The sequence below is a fragment of the Pongo pygmaeus genome, chromosome 11 (assembly GCF_028885625.2).
Source record: "Pongo pygmaeus isolate AG05252 chromosome 11, NHGRI_mPonPyg2-v2.0_pri, whole genome shotgun sequence".
NCBI lineage: Eukaryota > Metazoa > Chordata > Mammalia > Primates > Hominidae > Pongo > Pongo pygmaeus.
In genome coordinates this window covers 42,582,215-42,610,021 of record NC_072384.2, presented here as the reverse complement: position 1 = coordinate 42,610,021, position 27,807 = coordinate 42,582,215, and the positions used below count along the sequence as shown (strand labels likewise).

The 27,807-nt window shown below is 36.0% G+C and overlaps 1 protein-coding gene across 2 annotated transcripts in view; it reads right to left on the bottom strand.

Annotated features, from left to right (window-relative positions):
• Positions 1–27,807, bottom strand: part of ARHGAP15 (Rho GTPase activating protein 15) — a 644,804-nt gene that overhangs the window by 552,163 nt on the left and 64,834 nt on the right. For both annotated transcript variants that reach the window (XM_054477359.1, XM_054477360.1), the window contains exons 3-4: positions 18,123–18,191; positions 3,869–3,930 (exon numbers count right to left, since the gene is read on the bottom strand). In XM_054477359.1, the coding sequence (XP_054333334.1) occupies positions 3,869–3,930; positions 18,123–18,191 (131 nt within the window). The remainder of the gene's footprint in view (positions 1–3,868; positions 3,931–18,122; positions 18,192–27,807) is intronic.

Here is a 27,807-nt window from a genome sequence, read left to right as displayed (position 1 = left end):
TGGATGGGTGGGAGTGGAGGAGGCTGGCACCACTGCACTCCAGCCTGGGTGACAGAGTGAGATCCTGTCTCAAAAAACAGACAAAAATATAAAAGAAAAATTGATGAGCAATAGGAGAATTATTGCAATGATAACTTTTAATACAAATAATTTAATATAAATATAAAACCAGACTCAACTTAAAAATCAAGTGAAAAAAGAGGTAGGGATGATTTGGCATATTATAGCCTATCAACATAATGGGATTATCATGTTCTTAAACATGGTGATTACATATATAATGTTCAATTTGTAAAGTATTTACAATGAAAACAAAACAAGCCCCATAAACTTGGAGGGGATATGTACAACATGTAAAATTGACAAAGCATTATTATCCCAAATATATTATGAGTTTCCTCAAATTATTGAATAAAAAAGCAGGAAACTCAATAGAAAATAGTCAAAGTTTATGAATAGACTCAGAATGCAGAATCTGAATGTCTCTAAACAGCTAAAGTTCCTCAACTTCAATACTTATCAGTGAAACACAAATAAAAGCAACATTAAGGTAATGTTCTATGGATAATTAGATTGGATGATGCTACGTGCTGATAAAACTGTGGAAAGTAGAATCCCTTCTGTATTGCCCATTGAACTGGTGTGAATTGGTGCACTCATTCAGGAGAAAGTGTGGCAACAGTAGTCAGTAGATTTACAAATGTGTGCGTCTTACCACTGAGCAATCCTGTACTCCTGGAAATATTCCCCTGAGAAAATTCCTAACAAGTTCAAAGGAAACATATATGTGTGATTTATTGAAATGTTGTTTGGAATGAAAGGAGTTGGAGGCAACTTATATGTCCACACCTGGGAGACTGGATAAGTAAAAATTCTTGCTTCACTTAATGATGAGGATATATTCTGAGAAGTGTGTCATTAGGTGATTGTGTCACTGTGCAAACATCACAGAGTGTACTTATACAAATCTACATGGTAAAGCCTACCACATGCTAGGCTATATGACATAGCCTATTGCTCCTAGGCTACAAACCTGTACAGCATGTTGCTGTACTGAATACTGTAGGCAATTGTAACACAGTGGTAAGTATTTGTGTATCTAAACACATCTAACCATAGAGAAGGTACAGTAGGCATCAGTTTTATAATCTTATGGGACCACAGCTGTATATGCTGTCCATCACTGATCAAAATGCCACCATGTGGCACATGACTATACATAAACGATGGCAAAGTGGCCAGCAATTGGAAGAAATGAGCTAGATTTAAAGACGTTCATGCACTGCATAAAAACGTTTTAATCCACAATGGACGACATATAGATAGTAGTCCTATGAGATTGTAATGAAGCTGAAACATTCCTATTGCCTAGTGACATGGCATTCTTCATAACGTCATGGCGCAATGCATTATCATTTCCATGTTTAGGTATGTTTAGATACACAAATACCATTATGTTACAATCACCTACAGTATTCAGCACAGCAACATGCTGTAAATGTTTGTAGCCTAGGAGCAATAGGCTATATTATATACCATCTAGGCTTGTGTAAGTACACTCTATGATGCTCACATGATGATTAAATCATCTAAGGATGCATCTCTCAGGACATATCCCCATCATTAAGAGATGCATGTCTCTATGGCACCATAGAAAGCTGCCCAAGAGCTAACATTGAATGCAAGTAGTAAGAAACATAATAAGGTTTATGATACAAAAATGTTTATGCTATATAGAACACATTCACACATACGCAACTATACACCATTTTTTGAATGCCACATATACAGCTAAATATAGATATATATGGAGAATGAGTTTGATAAACACACATTAAATACATTAAAATGAATGTCTACAGGGGATTGAAGCAAGGATTGGAGACTGAGAATAAAATGAAACCAGCTAGGGCTCTTGCCCAGAATGATAATAGCTAGCACAAGGCCACAAACCGAAGGATATAATCAACTCAATTCTGTGCACCTGGGGTAACACCAGCAGCAACAACAACAACAAAAAAAAACCAAAAAGGAAAACTAAAACATATAACTTTAAGTGGAAAAGGCTGAAAGAATGCATAATGATATGCAAAGTGAAATAATAAAACAGAGTACAAACAAATGTTTATATGAATTTAACTGTAACACGGAAATTGTATGCAAACAGGAAAGTAACAGCAAATAAAACAAAAACACAATAGTATACAGATTGAATAAAACTACCTAAAAACGTATTCATATGAGTTGGCTGGGGGAAGGGACCTGTTCTTCTCTGCTTCCTGTTGACACTGCCTTCTGGATGTTATAAGGTTGGTTTACGGAGGGGTTATGGACAAGGATACTTTACAAAACCACACAGTAGAACCTCCTTCTGCTTTCTTGAAATTATTTCATTTAGGATCTCCCCTACTTCCTTGCATGAGGCTAGAGGGTGGAACTGACCAATGCTGTCACCTCTATTCTCCTACCCAGTTCTAGTGGAGGGCTGAACTGGCTAACTTAGATAATTTTGAAGAAACTCTTTATTCCACATGGCTGCTGAGGGAAGAAAGGGTCATGACTTACTCATCTTGGGGAGAGTCATCATTGTACCCTCCACACTCCTTCCTGAGTTGATAAGGTCATGATAAGGTTTAGGGGAAAGGAAAGCACTCAGGCTGGGCTACTCAAAGACTTCCTCCTGTTGTTCCTTCAGAACCCAATTCTCTAAGCCCAATTCACCACTGGGGAAGGGACTAGCCAAGTCTCTTAAAGCAACCTTGCAGTTGCTTTTGTCTCCTGTGCATCTCTCTCCTGAACTCTTCAAGGGAAGGTGGCTGCAGGGTCACTCCAGAAAAATAGTCCAGGCAAAGATTTAAGGCCTTGTTCACTATCCCAGAATAAGACACAATATGGAGAGAAAATAGAGCTTGTTATTTACAACTGAAATAGCTATTTTAAGTAGTGAAATTATGGATGATTTCTTCCCCCCTCAAAGTTTACTTTGTTTAAATAAATATATTAATTCATTATAGCCATCAAACAAAAGCAGACTTTATTCTCTGGTGTTGACCCAGAGTGTCATTCTAGTAATGAATTGTATTATACAACTAACAGGTGTCCCATTGTGTAGCTAATTAGTACATTTATCCTATATAATTTTAATTGTTAGTAATACATTTAAGAGTAAATGCCTTGTCTCTCAACTTGGGCATTTTCTACAAATTTGGTAGCTTGCATATCACCCAGCACAAAGCTAAATATGTAACAGAACCAATATGAGAAATAGCAAAAATTCTAAAATGGAGGTGATTATTTCTAAACATACGGTATGTACCATACAATTATCATCTTTCTTTACCGTCCTATCAACCTTACTTTTTTTCTTCAAGATTTTTGTTGTTATTGTTTTCTGAAGAGTTATTATTCCCTTTTCAAATTTCTCTCACCTCTGTATATGATGTTACTTTTATTTTATCAGTTTCTATTTTTAGCTACAAAAGTGGTTCAAATCTTCCATCCTTCAAGAAATTATTCTCACAAGGTATTGTACAGAGACTTTTATATATCACAAATGAATGCATTCATTCTCTAATCTTTCAATCACAGAAATCACAATCCATTGTCTTATTTTCAGTGTTTTATGAGTTCAAGTCCAAGGAGGACAAAAAGCACCTCATTTATGTGTTCCGTTCAACAATACAGAATGTAGTGCCTGTCTTTAAAAACTGTAGTTACATTAAAAATAATGTTGATCATAGTAGTAGCAGAGGAGACTGTTCTAGTCTGGTACCATAGGGACTTGCATCCCAAACAATAACAGCGGCACAAGTTGAGCATATGAATAACCAGCATAGTTATATAAAAATGAATTAAATAATTTTATTACCTTAGTTTCTTTCCTCCATCTGCAATTTTAGCTTTTTGCAGATAACCTTCTTTTTCAACCATCTGCAAGAAGAATGCATATGTTAAAACCGTGACAAACTACTATGCATTGTTGATTTGAATAAACCTATGCTTTTCAAGAGTCATTGCAGTGATGGAAGTTTTCAGTCATAGAACTTTATTAATAATGCATATATAGCTTATGGGAAGTGCCTGCAAAATCATAGTCATTACAAGCTGTTAAATATCTAAAAGACAGTCTATGAAGAGGAATGTGAATGATTTGTTAGATAGTGATACACCTTTATTGACTTTTTTTCTGGGCATTGAAGTCACTTGTTTAAAAAATTGATTGCAAATGGTAAAAGGAAGGCAAATTCAATGCCTTCCTTTAGTTTACCAAGTATCCTTAGAAAAGTTTTTCTTTTCAAGCCTCCCCATGTACCTTCTGAAGCCAGGATAAAGGAAGACTTCAGTGAGACCAGGTAACTGAGCTAGTTGAATCATGGAAGGGCATTTAAAATAGCAACATTTCATATATTTTGGTCAATTGCCAAGATACCCTGTAGTAGCAGTATCTCATTATCTTCTTCCATGATGTAGGATTGCTTCATTTTCTGATTTGCATATACTGTATTTGCTTTCATTTCTAATAGAGCTGCAAGTTTCTTAAAGGAAATTCAACAAGTCATTATAACTCCGCAGAAGTGTTTGTTGGCGTTTTGGCAAAATAAATGCACAATGCAAATTGTGATAGGTTGACTCCCTGCAAAGCCTATACTAGGTGTTTTAATTTCTTAGCATCCTATTTCTACCCTCCTGTGTCTGCCTCACATGCCCCATCCCAAGTCCTTAGCCTTCATCTTTCACTCTTAGTGAATTGCCCACACCCTTCCCCCCTGAGCTGCCTAGTATCAGAGGACCACACTCCCTCAGTGCCACCCCATGTTATCCCCCCAGCTGAAATAGTCCACCGTGACCATGTCTTCATCTCACAAAAGTCCTAAGTATATTTAATCTACTTCAAAATTAAATTAGTAAAACCCAGTGCAGTGGCAAGTGCCTGTGATCACAGCTATGTGGGAGGTTGGGGTGGGAGAATCTGTTGGTCCTAGGAGTTTGACACCAGCCCGGGCAGCATAGCAAGAACCCCATCTCAAAAAATAAACAAGAAGAAAACCAAATTTTAATGTGTATGTCTTTTTATTAGAGGGTCTTTCCATGATTCCTTTGCCATCTCTTTCAGGTGCACCATCCTGAATCTCCATTTACAGTTTGCCATTGTCACTGTGACAGCACATATCAGATCATGTTGTAAATATCCTTTTATTTATCTGTGCCTGCAGGCAAATCATGTGCTATGAGTCCATCAAAGGCAAAAAACTGTACCTTTTACACCTGGATTCCTAGCTTTTGGAATATTTTGGTAGTGCCAATAGTCAAAATAATAAAATCGTTTGAACAAATAAGTAAATGAATGGCTATTTAAATGTTTATTTAAATATTTATAGTAAACTGGGCAAGCCAAAAAATTTATCTTCAATACTACAAGTGAAAGGAAGAGATATTTAGAGGTAAAGGAGTTGTTCCAAATCACTAAAATCTCACTGGTTAAATGTCTGCTCTGATATAGGTGAGAGTTTTTCTGCCTTGTTTTATTCCTAATACATAGCACGGGACTTAGTTTTAAAATGCATTTGATGAATACATTTTTGACTAAATAAATAATGATAGAGATAACAATAATGATGACTTATGAAAATGATAGCAAAGTGTTTTTTACTTATCTCCATATCCAGAAAGTTTCTTTTACTTCACCATGTTCTCCACAAGTCTAAAGCATCTAAGGAAGCTTTCTTGGATAACTTTGAGAACCATGGTATTCGCTGGTGCCTTTTTGTTTTTGTATTTGGATACATCTATTCATTTGCTTTTTCCACATTTTATTCTATGTATACTGTCCCTTTTTCTTGGTGCCAGGGAATTTTATTTTTCTACCTCGTAAAACCCATAAAATAAATTTAGTGTTTAACTCTGTGTATCACTGGTATCCACAAATGTTTGGAAGAAAGATGTTTTCAATAGCAATTAGCACCACAAAGGAGGTTCCTTTTTTTAGGAATGTATACTGAGAAATTTTGTTGTGTAACCGTAGAAAAAATTTATTGTTTTATTTAAGTTTTCTTCTGATTAACAGTTACCCAAAACCTGGATTTATCTACCAAAAAAACTACAAAACCTATCAACCCATCATAAAAATTGATGCATGCGTTCTCGCCTAAAAATATAGCCCCAGTTGTTTTTTCCAAAAATTCACAAAAGATCCCTCGGTAGACATTTGCTACCCACAAAGATAAATTATTGATGAAAATTTCTCTAAAAGAGATAGGAAATGTGAAAGGAAAAAGCTAATACTCTTATAGGGAGAAATCAACATAAACAGGTTTAAGGTATACATCATAGAATTCTCTTTCCTTGAACACATAAGTAACATTTCCCCAGACACTGCAGGACTTTTCCCAGAATACTTGAGATTGATGCCAAGGGCTGGATTTCTCAAGTTAAGACTCAATGAATGTGACATCATTGTCATCAATGGCTGAGCCAGTTCCATGGTCTTGGATCAATGCAATAGACTTTTCAGGAATGATCATACAGAGGTCCCAGGAAAAATGAGGAAGAACTGAATAGCAAGTTAGTTATCTTCTCATATCATTTTCCAAAGTCCAGGCTGCCTTCCAGGTCATTAGAAGAAGCTAATAATGCTTCTGCTATGTTCTATTACCTACTACACTTGCTACCACCATGCATATTTGTTAAATGTTTACATGCACATTTCTACATGTAGTATATCTATGTCCTACCACTGTGCACACATTCTCACTTCTGAGATCAGGTGTTTATTTTCCTTCATCTTCTTTATTTTATTTTATTTTATTTTATTTTATTTTATTTTATTTTTGAGACGGAGTTTTGCTCTTGTTGCGTGGGCTGGAGTGCAACGGCGGGATCTCAGCTCACCGCAATCTCCGTTTCCCAGGTTAAAGTGATTCTCCTGCCTCAGCCTCCCGAGTAGCTGGGATTACAGGCATGTGCCACCATGACCAGCTAATTTTGTATTTTTAGTAGAGACAGTGTTTCTCCATGTTGGTCAGGCTGGTCTCGAACTCTCGACCTCAGGTGATCCACCCACCTCGGCCTCCCAAAGTGCTGGGATTACAGGCATGAGCCACCGCACCCAGCCCTTTCATTGTCTTTTTAATACTTGATGTACACTTATTCATTCTTTTCAACACATTTTTAATTAATAACACTTCTTTCCTCTAAATGCCAGCTCCTCTGCTTACAATAGAACTGGAAAGATTAATAGGACAATTTTAATCCTCTTGAGGCTTAAACTCCTGGGAGTTCATATTCAAGATATTCCTGCTCCTTTTCTGGGGGGACTGGATACCATGCCCTGCTTAAGTCATCTCACAGACTCAGGCCATCTTTTAGCCTGGATAGAAAATTCCAATTATGCTTTCTACACTGAAAGCACTGCATTGTGAAAGGTCTCATGCTGGCAAGTGAAGCTTCCATGAGGTAGGATTAATTACTTTACTATTCTTTGTCATGATAGTTTGAAATACGTCACCATGTTTCAGACACCAGGAATCAGTTATTCTGGGAGGCTCATAGTGTGCCAAAAGAAATATTAGGGCAAGCAAAAGATTGCTATGCATTTTGCATGTGGGTTTATATATGGTACCTTATTAATTTCTCTAATAATTATTCCTACTCAATGTTAATCCCATGGTTTGAAGGGACAATGATCTATAAATTCCAGTTGAGCGTGCTACTCATCTAGAGCTCAGATGGTCTTGTCTCCAGTAATTTACAAAATTACTTACAGCTCTAGGTCTAAGTTTAGGATACTACTTGCCGAATTCTAGGCCAAATTGAAGTTCTTTAAAGTAGTAGCAGTCCCTAAACTAAGTATACTTAAGAAATGTCAACCAATCTTTAGATGCTAAATCTGGCTTCTTGAGCTATTTGTCCAATGTTCCTTAGAAGCCCTATTTAACATTAAATGGCTGGAAAGATCAGCAATTTGTTCATATTGGATGCCAGCCAGTCTGCAAGCATTGAGAAAGTGCTCGGCAGACACAGCCGTGCTGAGATACAGATGAGAAGAATGAATGGCAGTGGGATACCCAGATAGCACCTGTTTATCAACCTACGTTGGAGGCGACAGACAAGACAGGGGAGCAGAAGACAACCTTTGATTAATGGTAACAATCATGGCAGAAAGACTAGCGTGTTAACTGTACATACACACACTGCAGTTTTTCTTTTTTTTTATGAGAAGGCTTCATGTTGTCCTCAGATACAATTGCAAATAATAGATTTTCAGCTACACCATTCCACCAAAGTGTTCTGTTAAAATAACCCTTTCTGTTTATAAATGGAAATAAACTTAATCTGCAACTTTTACCAGATTTTGATGAGAAGGGTTTGGCTTTTAACACCAGAACCACATGGCCCTTGTGCCTCATAACATTTTCTCTGCTGATGTATTTAAGTTATTGTTCTCTTCCCCTTTGTTCTGATAATGTGCTCATTGGCAACCATCTGAATCCTAGTTCAGCTTCCTAGGTCCTTTGATGTAGAAAGCGGGTGACTTAAATAGTATCAGAATATTCCCTATTATGTACTGTGAGATAGACTCAAGGGATCATCATCTCAGTAAACACTAATAATGAAGATAAATATGATTTTTCTGGATCCACAATGCAGAGACAGGCCCCAGCTCTAAACTGAGATGATCCCTTTAAAGTAGCATCACCCTATGAAACCTTCTGTGTGACTGACTGACCTCTCTCCAAAAGAATTCTGCATCATCTCTCTATAACTACAACCCTGGGCCACTATAATTATCAAGCAGATTTAGCATTTAATTATTTTCCTATTTAATAATGAGGCAGCTGCTATACTTTCTCTGAACTTTTAATAGATCATAGTACTTTGCTGTTAATCTTGTCTGTTTCAATGATTTCTATTAAAGAGCACAGAATGAGGACACATTTGGTTACATTATTTTACCCCCAAATGATGCTTCACTTTCCTTCTTAAATTCCCACCCCCCACCCCCGCCCGCCATTTTTTACTTCTCCACTATCCATAGAAATACCTACTTTATCTGTCTTTCTTTTTCCTATTGCTTTCATTTATTTATTTATTTATTTATTTATTTATTTATTTATTTATTTTGCCTTTGTTTTTAGGTTGCACTCTTTCTCTTTGGAACTTATTGCTTACATTTTCTTCTCAATACTCACTTATTCCCATACTGGCTCTGCTATTCATGCTATATTTGATTTGCTCATTATCAGCGAACTCACAGTGGACATAATCCATTAAGAACAGAATCAAAAGCAGAAAAAATACCTTAAAACTCCAGCTTATCTGTACATCATATAACGTACTAATAGTTTTTAAATATTTTAAAAAGTCTTAATTTTAGAACTGTCTTAAATATAGCTCAAGAATGAAATATTATGCCTTTAGAGATAGATTCAGTATGATGTTTTTGTCTGATGTAAATACATCATTTACTGTGTGTGCACATTTTTAAGAAGTGGTAAACCAAATATATAAAGTTGGATACAATGATTGCATGTGAAGAGGAGTAGAAGAAAAGCAAAGAAGAATGGTTCTGGGTCATACCTGAGTGGTGTCCAGAAAGAGGTCACCAAGAATTCTCAAAGAGGTCCTTGATAAGCAGGTTTGATTTCAGCATGAAATTTGATTTCAGAGTTAGGCATGGTTTACTCATTTCAACTTATTTATATTCTTTAATAAGTTTGTTGAGCAATGTTTTCATGGGTAGCCTCCCTCCCTTACTTTCTCTCACTTAGGATAAGACAACATGTCCAGCTTTGGGGTTATGCTGAATGTCTTAACCCATTTTTCAAATGTTAGGTTTGGCAAAGCACATATTATGTTTTGCCAAGTGCTTTTCCCCATCATGTGAAACCTCTATGTATTTCAAGGGAAATTTTATCTGCGTGTCTCTGATTTATTCACCCCTAACTCATTAAAATGTCATTTTGAAAATGTTATTATTTGATGTTTAAGAACCCCCATAACACTTTTTTTCTGAACCTTTCATCTGGCAACCAGTGTGTTCATTTGGTCACCACCAAGGAATCCAGATTCTGTTTGAGAAACAGGCTGAGGAAGGCACCCCTTTTGTATCTCAAGAACTTCCTTCAGTCTTCTGGAGGCTTTTACTATAGCTCACCTCTCCCTCCCTCATGCACCACCCAACTTCCACTCACCATTGCTCTCTCTTCTTCCCTGAATTCTATTTATTTGTGTCTTTGATGTAAATATGTTCCTTGTTCTTTGCCTGTCACTGGACTTCAATGAGAATGGCCTTCCTGGTTACTGTCTGGGCAACTTATTAGTGTAATTCAATTTCTGTGTTATAACTTAATTTCAGTCTAGGCAGTGGGGAAGAAAGGATTGCTCAATATTAATAGCCTTTATTGTTGCTGTTGTGTGTGTTCTTTTTCTCTACTCTAGAGTTAAATGGATTTCAAATGTGGAGCTGGATGGGAGAGGTATTGTCATTTGTTTCTGTGTTTCAATGGCTTCTGAACGTCTTACCATCACTTCAAGGCCCTTTGCAATCTGGGCACTGCCTCTCTCTCCTCAAAACCCGTGACTCTTTTCCCTTGTTCATAATATTCTGGCTGCTATGGAATTCTTGCAGTTTTTCAGATGTAACAACTTTGTTCCGACCTGGCGACCCTTGCACTTGTTTCTTTCTGCTTCAACATTCTTCTTCCAGTTCTTTGCTTGGCAAACTCCATCAATCTTGCAAAATCTCAAGTTAACTGGCCATTTCAAAGAATCCATCCATGACTACTTAATCCAGTGTAGGTTCTCACAGAAACTTGTTTTTTTTAATCATAGCACATTTTGTAATTTGCACTTATAGAATTATGCCTTCCTTTATTTAACACTTCTGTTCATCCCTAGACTGAACGCTTCTCTAGAAAAGGACATGGCCAGTTAGCATATTATCACATATTCCAAGCCTAGCACAGTGATGGCCTCAACGAATACTTGAATTAATATACATGCTCTTACTTGAGAAAAGGAAGGGAACATGAAATAATGAAAACTTAGAGATGGTTTCTATTAGCATTATTAAATTATATAACTTATTATTGTTACATAACTTATTATTAACAGCTTGAAGATCTGGAAGGATATTTCAGAAAACCTAATTTTGTCTTACCCAAGTAGAATTTTGAAAGACTAAAGAGCTTTTAGAGTTTTTCAGCAGTTTAAGGAAAGCCCAGCTTGATCAATAGAATTATTCCCCCAAAGTCTCTGTCCTTTGTTTTAAAACAAGAAAACACTGTATTCTCACAATGTCTTTCATGCTCAAAGCCCTCACAAGTATTAATTAATCCACAAAATGATATCTGGCTCCAAAAGGTAGAATCTGTGACTTAGGGTTTATCTGCAAAATCCTGCTTTGCCCCCAAGCCATGGCAACTTCCTGAGCTCTGTCCTCAAAATCCTCCTAGCTCAGGAGGTAGCAGATGATTCTGTAAAACCTGCCATAGGCTTTTGACTCCTGCAGAGTTATCCACAGACATGTCTTACACTCTGTTGATAAAAATAAACAAGATAAAGATTTAACATGTTATAAACAGGGTTCTTTTTCTTGAATGTTTCTTTAAGGGGAAAAGAAAAAGTACCCTGAAAATAATTAGGTCTCATGAACAGTTACAATATAGAATATACAAGATCAGGAAACAAATGCATATTGATGTATTTGATGATTCATGTACAAAACTGTTGTGATATTATAGCACTTTCTAAGCAACCACACTGATTCTCAGGAAATGATTTCCGTCTCTTCTACCGAAACCCTATGGATTTACATACATGTGGCATAAATAACATCATCTGTCAGTGTAGTTTCCACCCTGAAATTTTATATTCAGATTAGGAATGTATTTTGGCCAATATTCAAAAGAAATAAATGCTTTGTTCTGTTTAACCATGCTGTTTACAATCTATTTTCTTAAAAGGAACATTAAGAGAGGAAGCATGACTCCCAAAGGGTGTTAGCCTCTATGAGAGCATCCAAAATGGCCGATTTCATTTTATAAAGTGAATAATTGTCCTACAACATGGTGGACCTAATAGGATACTTTGATAAATTTTGGCCCAAAGCCAAGGTCTCTCCTGTTTCCTGGAGAATGTTTAGTAGAGTTATCTGAATATGAGATATAAAGGAATTGAGATTTATATATCCCAACGTTTTAGAAATAAATAAGCCTGAAGATCCATACAGTAGAGATGATGGATAATAACTCCAAAGGAAAGAATGTCATTAATTCTCAGAAGTATTTTCCTGTATATTATTTCATATATGATAGCTCATCCTGGTAGGTACGGCCAAGGAAACTACTGCCAGGACTCCTGGATGACTCTGGAAGCCACCCTAAGGCATGGTGGAGGTGAGGAGAGTTGGAGAGATGAAGTGGGAACATACCAGAGTGCAGAAAGAGTATGTGAGTCCTGGTAAAAAGAACACAGTATTAGATTAATCAGATGTGAAGAAAACTTCATAGGTTCTGAAAAATAATTCAAGTGTTAGTGTGAACGATAATGAATGGTCTATAATTAATCAGATTTTCTGTCTGGGGGAATGGGTGATTATTGGGGCATTGCTCATCAATATAGATAATTCATAAATAAGAATTTGGGATGAAGATAATGTTTCTGCCTTTAAAATAACGGTAAGTAAGAAATTCAATTCAAGTAGAGATTGATGGATAAAAGTTGAATGTTATGCATGTTCACAAGACACAGCAAGATAAGCGTTCAGAGACATGATCCAGGAAAACCCAAGTCAAGACTAGGAAGTAAGCTGATTGGTAGTTCCAAAAGTTTTTAGAACTCATGGCACTGTGTGTGTGTGAGTGTGTGTGTGTGTGTGTGTGTCAATGAGAGAGGGAGAGAAGGAAGGAAAAAGAGAGAACAGAAAAATATTCAGGTATGCAGCAAAAAAGAGATAAATTGCAAGGTAAAAAACTTTTTTATTATTGTTTTTGCTTCTGTTTAGCAGGACTTCCTGATGTTACTTTTCCAAGGTCATTGGGGCTAAAATAGAGTATTGGGCAAATAGATCTGTTATCTATTACTATATTATCTATAATTAGTGATATTCAAAGTGAGTTTCATTTATTTAGAACTGAGGCTGCAGAGAAACCCTACTATATGCAAGTAAATCAACAAATAGCCTTAAGAGTAGGCAGGTAAATTATGAAAACTATTTCTGAATATTCTAATGGTTCTTCTGATATTAGCTTATGCTTGATATAGTGGCATAGAAAATACACAATTAAAATATATAAAAATTATTAATTTTTTAAATACCCATAATTTGGATTTTATATATATTATAATTTTTTATGTAAAAAACTTTGGGGCACCTTTAGGCCCTGTTGAAATATAAGTGCATATATATTTTATGTATAAACATACAGACACACACACAAACACAGACATTTACTGAGCTCCATTTTCAGCCTAAATTTTGCCATTTTCCATCAACTACTTCAGAGCAAACTTCTTATGTGTTATTTTTACAAAATAATCCAGCTCTTCATAATTATTTTTGTACTTTATTTTCTGTGTAATCCAAATTTATTTAAAATAAAACCAAACAAATAAAGCATTTATTTTCCTATTTATTGGAGAACTACAGTGTGCCAGTCTTTATACGAAGTTTTAATAGTAAAACAATAAATAAGACATAGTCCTCCCTTCAAATAGCTTATAGCTCAGTAACAGCAATAAAGGAAATAGGCAATTTTAGTGTGATGGGGCTGGAATAGAGTCAAGACCCAGCTGCTATTGAGAGACAGATCAAACGGCTATCTAATTCAAATTTAAGGAATTAGAGAAATCCTTCCTAGAGAAAATGCTCTCTAAGTTGAGATCCACGTAATTAATTTTGAAAACAATCTATTAGTATATCTAATTATATTGAAAAATTGGCTTTCACTACAAATGTTAGGCATATATTTATTAATATCTGCAACTAGCAACATTGTTTTAATAAACTTTTAATTTCTTGTTACATCAATTCACAAGCATGTCTTTCCTGAACAAGTACTAGTGCCAAAAGCAATCTAAGTAGAAGTACGATATAATAAAGAAAATTACAAGTCATGGCCTCTAACTTCAAGACATTTACAATCCAGCCATGGAACAAGTCTATTACCTATGGAATAAGAGTCAACAACACAAAACAACATATGATCATGTGCTGGGATGAAAGGACTATAATTGCTACAGGAAATCCAAGCTCCTTCAGGGTAAGAGCCATGTCTTAATCATGTTACTATTCCTGGCTTGAGGGTATGTGTTTGAGAGAGGATAATAAATAATGTAAATTGGGGACCATGATGCTATAGAAAATTTGAAAATGAAATAATGAAAGTACTATTGAAAGAAGGCTGCTCTGGAATTGCTGCCTAGGATCAGTGGGGGGGATGATAGAGTATGATAAGGTCAGAAGCATTTCAAGGCTTGGGTGGGGGTTTGGGGGTGCACAAGGAGAAGCATGTGGGCACCACAACCATTGAGACATTTCATCAGAAAATGATGACTTATCCAAAGGGCCAGGGAGAAAATAAAGAACATAAAGAAAATGTGTTCTCATCCTAGATATATGTTTGCTACTAATAGGAATGGGCTCAATGGAAAGAGGGAATCAGTTTGAGAAGGCACTGATGAAGGGTTCAACTTGAGGGATTTCATTTCTGTGATGATAGAGATGACATCCTAGAACAAATGACTAATTCACAGGAGAGAAAGTATACAAGCATAGACCTGTGTATTACAAGCTTGGAAGTGAAAACAAAAGCCATTAAATTTTCATTATGCCTTCATTCAACACATATTTACTGAGTCCTTAACATGTTCTAGCAATTATTGTAGTCATGGGAATGAAGTAATGAACACAGAAGTCAGTGTCCTTGCCCTCATAGAACTAAAATTCTAATGGAGTGACAAACTAACAAAAATAAATGCTGTAGTGTGCCATCTGGTGGTAAGGTCTATAGAGTAAATTAAGTTAAAAGAAGTGTGGATGGAAATGGTGTGGTTTCTTGTTTGTTCATTTGTAGGTTCCTGTTTTTTTTTTTTTTTTTTTTAATCTCTCTCTGCACAATCTTGGCTCACTGCAACCTCCACCCGCAGGGTTCAAGCGATTCTCCTGCCTCAGCCTAACAAGTAGCTGGGACTACAGATGAGTGCCACCACACCTGGCTAATTTTGTATATTTTTAGTAAAGATGGGGTTTTACCATGTTGGCCAGGCTGGTCTTCAACTCCCGACCTAAAGTGAGCCACCTCCTCAGCCTCCCAAAGTGCTGAGATTACAGGCATGAGCCACCACACCTAGCCCCTATGGGTTTTGTTTGTTTGTTTTTGTTTCATTATTTTTTTTTAAGAGAGATTAGGGAAGACCTATTTAAAAAGGTGATATTAGAGCAGAGATGTAAAGCAAAGGAACATATGAGATATCCAAATCTCTGGGCACCAAATAAATTGTTTTGTAAGAGATAGAGGCAAAAGCAGGTGGAATGGCCCTGCAGAGGAAGAGGTATCAGCTTCATTGGAGCAGAAGGAAACAGGAGAAGAAAGGCAGAGGTGAGACTGGGGAGGCTGATGAGTCTTCTAGGGCCCAGTGAACCATTGGATGTTTCTTAGCTTTTACCTGGGGTAGACTAAAAGCCAGGGAGGATTTTGAGTCAAGGAGTGATGTGAGATGGACCGTATGTTTGTTTCTCCTTAAAATTCATATGTTGAAATCCTAAACCCCAATGTAATGTTATTAGGAGGTAATTAGGTCATAAAGGTGGAGCTCTCATGGATAGGATTAACGCCTTTTTAAAAGGGACCCCAGTTCTCTTGCCCTCTTTTTGCCATGTGAGGATACAAGAAGTCAGCTGTTTGCAACCCAGAAGAGGGCCCTCACCAGATCCTGACCAGAATGGAATGCTGATCTTGGACTTCCAGCCTCTAGACCTATGAGAAATAAATTTCTGTTGTTTAAAAGCCGCCTTGTTTGTGGTATCTGTTGTAGTAACAGACTGACTAAGATAAGAAACAAAATCTAATTTACATTTTAACAGGATCACTCCTGCTGTTGTGTTGAAAATAAACAGTAGAAAGCGAAAGTGGGTAAACAGGGAGACTATTTCAATAAACTGGGTGACAGATGATAGTAATGGTGGTGAGAAATGAACTGATTCTGGGTATATTTTGAAGACAGAGCAAACTGGGTTCTTTGGTGTTCATTTATGTTATGACAGAAACAAGGGAAGATGACTTTTAGTGTTTTGACTGAAGCACCTGGAGGAATGAAGTTAGCATCTTGTGAAATGGAGAAGACTTGTGAAACGGAAAACGGGTTTGGGCAAAAATCGGGATCAGTTTCAGATATGCTAAGTTTAGGATGTATATTAGAATTGTGTGTAAAAATGCCAGAATTTATAGTACTGAAGTTCATGGCTGTGGTCCATGCTGGAAATAGAAATTTAGAAGTGGCTAGTGTTACATGGTCTAAAGCTACAACACTGAATGAGATGCCCTAGGAAATTACTATAGAGAGAAAAAATAAAAAATAAAAACTGAGCTCCAAAATGAAGAGGGACCAGTAAAGGGGATTGAAAAGAGGTGGTTCTCCAGCTAATTGGAGAGCCATGAGAAAGTGGTTACTGGTAGTCATGTGAGGAAAATGTTTCTGTTTAATAAAAAAATTTAGATTCAGTGGATATATGTGCTTATTTGTTACATGGATATACTGCATACTGGCGGTTGTTGGGCTTCTAGTGTACCAACTACCCAAATAGTGAGCATTGTTCCCAATAGGCAATTGATTCAAGAAGAGAACTATCAATTGGGTTAAATGCTCAGATGGACCTACTGAAGAGAGAACTGGGAAGTTACTGATGGATTGAACATGGAGGCAATCGGTGACCTGGATAAGAGGTGAATGATTGAGATAAAAGCCTAAATAGAGTTGGTTCAAGAGAAAAAGGGAGGGCAGAAATTGGAAACAGCAAAGGTAGACAATTATTTTGAGAAATTCTTATCCTAAAGTAAAGCAGAGTAACAAGAAATAGCTGGAGTGGGGATGTGGGATCTGGAACATGAAAAGCAATAGAAAAGAGCAACACTGCAGTAAAAAAAGAAATTATTTTTGGTGTTGAGGATGGGACATCCGAAACATAACAGGGATGAAATAGCTAGATATAGACAGGAATACAGTCATCATAGTGCAATATCCTGTAGGCCAATAAGACTGGAAGCATATTGACCAATATGAAATATAGCAGGAAAGACAAGTTGAATATTTATGGAGGAAAAGCACATTGTATTTATCAAAAAAGAGGTCATTAAAAGAAAGAAGTATCAGAACATATCGGAAAGGTTGGTCTTAGGTGTTTTTAAGGTATATATAATACTTTATTCATTCATGTTATTTACAATATTTCAGGTACTCTTTTAGTCACTAGGATATAACAATACACAAAACATGGAAAAAAGTGCCATTCTCATGGATGTTGAGTCTATTAATTTTTTTGAAGACAACAACAATAACAAAAAACTATCAACATTTACAATAAGCCCCCTGTAGTCTCTGGTTCCTATTATTCACATCCTTATGTAATCCTCTCCCCTTGTGTGAAGTAGACTTAATGACTTACTTTTAACCAAAAGAATGTGGCAAAGCTGATGGCGTATTGCTTTTACAATTAGGTTACAAGAGATTTTGACTTCCATCTTGCTAGCAAACTCTCCCTCTTGCCTTCTCATCTTGGATGCTTTGAAAAAGCAAGCTGTTATTTTGAAGAAATCTATGTGGCAAGGAAATAAGGGCAGCCTTTGGCCAACATTCCTGGAAGAACTGAACCCAGCCAACAACCACATAAGTGAGCTTGAAAGCAGAACTTCCCCAGTCAAGCCTTCAGATGAGATCTCAATTCTGGCTGACACTTTTGTTGCAACGTTTTGAGAGACTCCAAGCTAGATCCTTCTACTAAGTGATGTCCCGATTCCTGACCCACAGAAAAATGAGATAATAACCTATGCTGTTCTAAGTTGCTGAGTTTTGTGGTAATTTATTTTGTATCAGTAGATGAAGAATATAATGACTTAAACACTCACCAGTTGTTCCAATGGAGGAATGACATCTTTCAAGATATGCTGTGAATGATTCCTTCTGTGTCGGGATATCTGCAAATATATTGACATTGGATATTATTACATAATTTTTCTTGATACAGTTTAGTAAGGATACACATAAAATAACCTATTTAATGTTATTCAAGCATGTGAATTAAGTAGATATAAAATGAGAAGTAAATGTTTTGGACATTGACTAATTTAAATAAAATATGTACTCAAAGATGGCTGGCTGCAAGCACATCTCAAACCCAATTCTCTTCTTACCATGTAAACTTGACACCCTTTCTTCAAATGTTGAAGTCTGTGTTCTCTCATGTGAACCTGGGCAGACCTTATGCCTGCTTCAATCAAAAAGTACAGCAGAAGTTCCACTCTATGACTTCAAAGATTGGAACACAAAAATGTCATACATTCTCCTGCGTCCTCTGAGAACCCTCACTTTTGGAAAATATGTTGGAGGAAACCCAAATCACACCCACAGAGTGAGCACAAGGAAAGCCTTACAGGTTTCCAATTGATAGAAAGGCTGAGGTTCCAGCAGACAGCCAGCATCAACCACCAAGCTTTTGAGCATAAAGAAGTCCTCTACCCTTCCCAGGCTCTGGTAATCATCATTCTATTCCCTATCTCTATGAGATCATTTGTTTTATAGCTCCCCCAAATGAGTGAGAACATGTGAAATAAGAAATGATAAATGCTCAGGTTAATGAATACCCCAATTACCCTGATTTGATTATTTACATTGTAGACGTGTGTTAAAACATTATACTACCCCATACATATATATACCCATAATGTACCCCTAATAATTAAAAATAGAACGTTAAATTTAAAAAGAGCCCTAGCCTGGGCAATATAGTGAGACTCCAACTCTACAAAAAAATTTTTTTAATTAGCTAGGCATGGTGGCACACACCTATAGTCAGTCCCTAGCTACCCCAGAGGCTCAAGTGGGAGAATCACTTGAGCCAGGATTTTGAGGCTGCAGTAAGCTATGATCACAAAACTGCACTCCAGCCTGGGCAACAGAGTGAGACTCTACTCTAAAAAAAAATAAAAATTAAAAAATTAAAAAAAAGAACTCCCGATGATTGCCTTTTGGCCATTGAGTTTCCCCCAACCTTCAAACGTCCCAGAAGAGAACTCAAATATATTGTTGGGTAGAAACAAGCTACTCCTGTTGTGCTTCATCTGAATTTTTGGCCAGACTCTAAGCATGATAAAAACATTGTTTCACACCTCTATGTTTCAAGGTGATTTGTAACTAGGACAAAATATTTCATATTGAAATTTTTTTGTTGATGATGTGAGCTCAGCTTTTTCAGTATCAATATTCTATTAAGTCTCATGTCTTCTATTATTAACCAGATGTGTTTAAATACTCAAAAATCACACTTTTTATGTGCTTTTAGAACAAATTAAAATAAATCTTAATGTTCTTTTTCCTGAAGAAGCATAATAGACAGATTCTACAATAAAACATAAAGAAAATTTATAATAAAATCTTATACTGTTTTATAATTTAATCAGAAACTCTCATTAATATTGTTTCATATTTACTTGGAGAGAGAGAAGGAGGGAAGAAGGGACATGAGGAGGATGAGAGAGAGAGAAGTGTAAGAAATTAAAGAAATAAAGCAGACCTGAGTACTATGTCTAGGAAAGGACTTTATTATTTTTGGTTCTGGTTACTGGCACATACAACTGACTGAAGGAATTAGATCAATGTCTGTGAAGATTTTGAGGGAATTGTTTTACCAAAAAAAAAAAAAAAAAAAAAAATCAGAATCCTGGCCTAAAAAAATCCACGACTCTATACAATCTGGAACCCCACATTTGCTCTATGAAAACTGGGTTATGAAGAATGTAAAAATCTAAGGAGATAATTTTCCCCAATGTTCACTTCACAGGTGGCCTATGGAAGATAATTGAGAAGGAAGAGACTCCAGAAAGCAGGGCCAGAAACCCTGGAGAACAGTGGCCATGGGGAATTTCAGAAAGGAGAGCCGGGGACTGTCTCGACTTTGAGGGAAGTTGTCTCACAGAGACTGGCCAGTAGGATTTAATTATTGTTTTGGTCCCAGTGACTGCTGGCTGTTTACCTATTTTTCCTTTGACAAATGAGAAAGGTTTTTGTTTGTTTTTCCCAGGTACCAAGTTCTTGCTCCATTGTTGTCTGTTGGACGTGGTGGGGAAAGTGGGACAGAGCTTATATCTCAAGCTCTAAACCACTTACCTGGGCTGTCTCCCCACCCCTCCCGCAAAACCTGGACTTTATGGAGAGAGCTGTTTATCACCAGAGATTCTGAAATTTGAGCTTGTCGCTGTAACTGGATGGGACTTTAGGCTGTGTCCGTTGGGGAGGTGGATAGATGGTGTAAACGGCTATATGGTGAAGAGTATGGCCGTTCACCAAAATTGTATCCTCTTTTCTAGATGCTACATTTCTCAGCCTACCTTGCAGTTAGGAGTGGCCATGTGACTAGTTCAGATCAAGGGATGTGAGCAGAAACAATGCCAGCCACTCCCTGGCTAAGGCTATTAACCAGGGAGTGTTTCCCCTCCATGTCCTCTCTTTCCTCATACCCTGGCTGGGAAAACAATGAACAAGGCCCTACAGAGGGATGAAGATGCAAGATGGAAGGAGTTTGGGCTCTGAATCACCATGTGGGGAAACCATACATAGACCAGTAAAGCTCACTTTGTTTTCTTTAGTAAATTTTTATTGTGGAATAATTTTATACTTAAGAGAAAAGTTGCAGAGGGAGTTCCTGCAGAAAACTTCCATCTAACTGTTACGTAAGTGAGAATAAGCTTCTATTTTTTGGAACCTTCATCTATTTTAGAGGATTTTACAGCTGCTGGCATCACCTTAAATATGTTACCCATAGTTGATGCTCAATTAACATCTAAATGAAAGGTCTTATGCATAAGGAAACTGAGGGCAGAATACTTAGTTAATGGGAGTGATTGTAGAAACCCAAAATTCACACTTATTAATTATCCACTGATACTTCAGCTTCTTGTCAGGAGTGGAAGAATATATGCATTTTGTATCTAAACCTCTTTAAAAACAGAAATTTATTTTATCTTGCTATACATTTAGAATGTACTACTCTTAATTACTACTCATTATACTAAGATTTATACTCTCCACTGAAAATTTCATACATATGTCGTATATTTAACTTTCAAGAGTGGAAGAGTTCCAAGATGGAAGGAGTTTTCCTGTTCTATTTCCTTAAAACCCAACTAGATTCCCATTCTTAGGACAAAAGTAATTCTCCTGGAAAGTAAAGAACCTCAAGTTTTAAGTGTTAGAGAAGTAGCAAGTAAATGTCTCCACAATATTGATGAGTGGGCACTTGGCCTTTAACTATGTCAGTCGCACCATTTCTTCTATGGCTAACTCCACGCCCTCTTTCATCTGACCACTACTAAATTCTTATGCGCATACAGACCCACTTGCCTCTAAATATTCCCTTACACTCACCTATAGAAAGCTTTTATTTAAGGCAGTGTTTGGAAATGTGTGGTGTACATATTATTAGGAGCATGAGAGATTATTTTAGCTGATGAGTGTTTTCATTGTAATGATTCATAAAATCCTAAGGTTTCATAGAAAAATGTATCACAGCAAAACCATTTACTAGTGATATGAATATATTTTATTTTAAAATAAAGCTATTTAAGTTTAAATAATATAATTAAATAAGTAATTTATGGTATGAAATATGGAAAAAACTCACAAACATAGCAAGTGAATGACTGAAGTTTGGGAAACAAATTTAAATAAGAAGACTCAAAATAGAAACTGGGCGCATACTTATTTCACCCTTAAAGGGGCCCGTTGAGTCCATGGTACAAATGAGAATGCAAATTGAGAAATTTATACGAAGATAATATTGTATGCTAACATTTATTGAGTACTTATTGTCTGCCAGGCATGGTTCTCTATGTTTTTCATTTATTGGCATGTTTAATTCTCACCCAAACCTTAAAAGGTTAATAATATTAACCATTTTTATAAGTATCGAAGTGTAAATACAGTTTAAGTAACTTTGAAAATCCATAGCTAATGAAAGGCATAGGTGGTATTTTAACCTAGATCTAAGAATAAGCTCAGCTATGACACTTTATTGTTTCTCCAGCAATATAAGAGTGTGTGTGTGTGTGTGTGTGTGTGTGTGTGTGTAGGCAGTCACTACATTCTTGGGGAACTACAAAGTTGAGAGCCTGCGTGTGTGTGCATAAAAGGATATTTCTAAGGTAGAATTTAGAGTCAGACTTATGAATTTGTACACATTTATACAGGATGCTAGAAATCAGGTTCAAATTTGTTGTGAATCATCTTAATACTCCTTTAGGGGAAGTAATATTGCTGATCATTCCTAAATCAATAAACTAGCCAATCTATCATTTTCAACCAGGTTATGAAGATGTTGAAAAAAGAGAGCTTTCATCACCTGTCTTTTGCTTTAATGTTGTTCTCAGTAAAGCATTAGACCAAGAAATATGTGATCACTCCAAATCAGATTATGTTGACTGAGACTTATGACTTAGGAAATTCTGGATCCAAAATGGCTTAACTGTTTTGCATGGATATCAGGAAAAATTAGGATATTTCAGGTTGTCTTTACATAATATACTTACTTGAAATAATAATTATAAAGAAAACTTGGGTCAACCAAAATCTCATCAAGTAAGTTTGAAGGGAGAAAAGTCTCTCCTAAGCCATAGTATAAATAAGAGAAAATGTTATAGTACTTATAGAGATATTGATTAATAGCTTATTATTATTACTATCTGACAATTTTACAAATTATTATGGGACATGCGCTTGACAAATATTCCAGCTTAAAACATTAGATGTCCTTATGAACCATTTATTTATACCCAGAGAATATTTCACATTTAGTACATCCATATGTCAGTAATTTCTAATAGTAGGTGATCAAAATATACTTGTTTGTTTGTGTTATAAAATCTCTACTACCAGTATTGCAGAGAGAATTTCATTTTAAACAGTAGTTTAAATTCTTCGTCAACAATCTCAGAACTTTTAAAATGTATCTGATATCAAAACCCTACATTTTATTCTTCAAGTTGCTTAGATTAAGTTTCAGAATGCTGACAAAGGAGAGTTCCAACATTTGATCTTCAATCCTTTTTGCTTTTGCTAGAATTGTTCATTAATTAATGAATTTTGAAAACTTGAATAGAAGAATAACATTAGCAGTAGCCTGATACAACTTTATTTCAATAAATTATTTTCTCTCGAAAACAGAAGCATTTCTGTAAAGCTTCTGAGAAGCTTTAATGTATTATGTTTATGCGTGTCTCTTTTATTTTGTTTCCAAATGTTTTTATATAGTATATAGGTCCCCCCTCTAAACAGAAGAGAACATGTATGTATGTCTATTGCATAATTAAATATTCACAGCCTCGTTTATTTTGCTAGTTCTTATATTTATAAATGATGGAATGTTGGTTTCAATATCATGCTAAAATTCCCATTTGAAAAATTTTGTGAATTTCTACCTCTTAATTTACTTGCAATATTTTAGAAAAAGAAAAGGGGCCCTGACAATTCTGTTTCTCTGACCTGTTTATTAAGCGTTTCATTCAAGGTGGCATAATTATGCCTTAAATTATTTTTATTACAATATTCTGCATATTAAGCAACTGAGTTTTCCTGGTAAATATTTGAACTGATGGTAACCCTTCTTTTGGGGAGAAAAAAAAGTCCGACCTTATCTTTTACTACGTGTGGGCAATCTTGTTTTCAATGGCGCTATTTCCTATTGAATTATCACGTCCTGCAAATAGGAACGATTTGTAACTACCATTGAAAAAACTTGAAATATAAAATTCTTCTGACTTGGATTATTTTGAACCTAGTATTACTGAAAATCTGTGTTTTTCCTTATTTATCACCACCCACCACTCTCTCCCTTTCTACTTCTGTTCTTCCCCTCCCCAGGTACTTAGCTTTCTAATTGTGCAAAGCAAAATGGAGAAAGATAGTATTCTGAAAACATAATGCATATTTTCCTTCAAATTCCTCTTTGTTCATATTAGGATACAGTTCATAATTAAGTTTTTCGGATATCTTTTTCTCCAAAAAGAGGAATTAAAAAGTCAGTTTTTCAAAGTGTCTTCATTTTTTCTCCCATTCCTTTTTCATTTTTATCTATTTAAAGGATATGAAACTGATGGGTGGGATTAGTATGTGATATATTACATACTGTAAAAATACCAGAATTTGGGCATATTATTTTCCTTGTGTAGGAGGGTCTACTATGAAAGTTATACATAAACATGAAACATTCCACATAGCTCTGATTTTAAATAGATTACCATTTTTGATGAAAGTTTATATCTTGTGGCTTAGAATTGAAATAAAATCACTTGAAGAAAAGCATTAGTTTGTTCCAACATTTTCACAGACATGTACGTTTCTGAGGCGTACCTCCCATTAGCAACGTCCCTGGATACTTGGATGAAAAGCAGAAATAAATCTGTGGTTAAGTTTAGTTTTTATCTCTACAGTTTCTCAAAAGTTTTTTGGTGTATCCCAATTCTTACATTCAAATCTTCATTTGTTTTGCCAAATTCTATTTCTTAAAGCTATTACAATCAGAAATTAAGGAAAGTTAGTGAAGCTTTTTTTTTCTTTACAGTTAATCTTCTAATTTTAACTATTTGTGAACACATGTAAAATTTATCTACGTCCCAAAATTATTTTAACACTACCTAAATGCACCTTTTCATAATCCTAGTGGGAGCCAATGTCATAAACCAAAGAAAGATGCAATTTTTCTGTTTTGTTCCTTATTAATGTATGATAAGTAAATTGTTTCACAATTCCACTTTCCTCCATCTGCCCACAATATCATTCAGTTGCCATAGTGGACATCCAGAAGCAAATATTCTCTCATTTTTGGGGGGAGGGGGGCTCTTCCCTAAGCCTCTTTTGATTGTATATTATTGTCAGTCAGAAATCTGACACTCTCTTACTTTCTTTTTTATCCCCGGCACAAAATGAAAGGAAATGATTCAAAAACCTTCTTGAGGACAAATAAAAGTTTATCAGCTTTTAAAAAAATGTGTGGATTTTTTTTTTATAAACATCTGCGTCACCTGCAGTGCCCACCAGCCTCTCACTCCTGGCACAAGTCTAGCTGAGTTAAAGTCAGCTTCAACCACATTTTCCTATATCCCAGATAGCCAAAAGGAAGCGTTTGCTAAAATGATTCTAACTCCTTAATATTCTTTCTCTGCTTTACTTAGTCCCAAACACGTGTTCCACAAAGAAAATCAAACTGCGTCGTGACCTTACAATTTAAATAAAAATTAGTTATAGATAATACACACATTTTCTTGCTTACTGCTGAATACCATTCCCTTTAGCTTTCCCCTATCTTTTTTGTATATTTTCACTAGCTCGTTTCTCTCTAACAGTTTTCTCAGACTGAGAGGGGTTGTTCATATGGAACCTGGACATACCACAATTTTTAGCCTTCAAATCGGCTTTTAAGATAAGAACCACCAGAGCCAAGAAACTCAGAGATGCCTAAGTAATATAATTTTCTTGGTTTTTCTCTGTAGAATCACGTAGTTTTTAGCCATGAATTTCTAAATTGATATAATGAGAAACTCAGGGCCAAATTAGACATATAAACATTTTATTCTACTCATAATATTACTAATGGTGTTAGATCTAAGACATTATATAATTCACCAAAGCCAAAGCTATAGTTCCTACGATTAGCAGATAAAATAACTTATTAATCTCTTTCACTCCCAATAATATAAGCACTTACTCTCTTGATATAAACAAAATGAAATAGTTTAGGGAGTAGATTAAGAAAACATAGGTGGGTAATCTTGAACCAAACTGGTATTTTCTCCACAACTAAAGTCATATGTTATATTTAAAATAAAAAGATTTAAGACAACAGAAAACAATACCAAGAACTACCACACAAATACCTCATAAGAAAGCAACATAGAAAATAATTAAGGATCTGAATGTTAAAATTATCTACCGATTCCTAACCAAATAAAGCAAATCATGGTCAAATCACCATTTGGCTATGTTTGGCAGAAACAATTTCTGTCTAATTTAATGATGTTTAACTGTCTGGAAATTCTTAAAAAATTAGAATCAGGCTTTATTTTCAGTCTCAAATAAAAATGTTTCTTTCATTGCCCAGAAAGGCTTTCGTTGAAATAGGAAGTTTACTTCTTACTTCTTCAAGTGTATGTTCCACTACTGAAGAAGAAATTCTCTTTTGTGAAAGCTCTGATCCACGATAGATCTAATTTAATCCATGATATGTCAAGTTTGACAAAGATATCTACCCACGGTCAGCTGTCAGTAGTCTACTGACACCTTTCTTCATACATCACTATTTCTTCATGCAAAGGTGGAAAAGTGTTAACTCATTGAAAGTGGTCTGCCTATGTTGAAAGGTCACTTTTAACAGCATTGTGGGAAGCCAAGCTTTGAACAATTATAACATTCTTTCAAGAATTAACAGGTTCTCAATCAAAGATTTAAAATAAGCATATTGAATGTCCTCAGTATCTTTAGTCAATAGCGAATAATTGTATCCTCCCAGTTTCCTTTCTTCACTTATTCTTTGAGGTTTTCAGAGACCCTAAACTCACCTTCTGCTGCCGAAAAAGCAGGTTTAGTTCTGAAGGTTAATCCAACTCAGCAGGATTGAAGGATGGCACTTTTCCTTGGTCGTAAGTATGTTGGCTCAGGCCAGACAGCTGTTAGGACATTCTCCTCTGGGAATCGTGCCCTCAACACCCACCGTTGATGCACATACATGGTCTACTGGCTGCCGACTTCCATGCCCATCTGCTCAAATGGCATGGTGCCCACTCACAAGTTGGCTGGATTCTTGCCCTTAGTGTGTAGGTGCCAGGCAATGATGGGTTTAGATGGGCAGCCTGCATAATACTACAAGTGACAATTTTTTTTTCTTTTTTTCTTTGTACAATATCTGTCCTCTGTGCTTCCCTGAAAGAGAAACTTATGTTTCTCCACCTTCGATTATACCTGTGGACACATGTGGCCTTGCACAGGTATGTCCAAATGTATCCAACCTGCCACCAACAGTAAGATGAAAGGGAAGAATTCACAGAGCCCCACATGACAAGTGCTAACACTGAAATGGGTTGGATTGTGAAAATCCTGACCACCTGGAGTCTGTCAGAAGATATTTACCATGGGTGTAAGTACAGCAGACCTCTCATAGATAGCAGTGGCATCAGGAAGCAGCTTAAGTTACAGCACTTTTGTCTGTTGCAGTTCCAGCACAAATCATTTGCCTTGCATTAAAAAGGCACATACAACAGCAAGGGAAATAAATCAGGCAAAAAGAAAAAACTTAATGGGAACACAATTTATATGTTCAATGAAGGCAAGGGTACAAACTAGGATATTCAGACCTCAGAAATAACCCTGACTGGAGGTCTTAATGGAAAGAAAAAGAAACAGAAATAGAAATAGCATCTCTCTTTCTAATATACAGCAAACCCATGGAGAGGAATAGATTGGCATAGGAGGTTGTGACTTTAATGATCCAAAGCATATGAATGCTTGTTAGCAGACAGCAGACAGACATAAGTAAGAACAACAGTAATG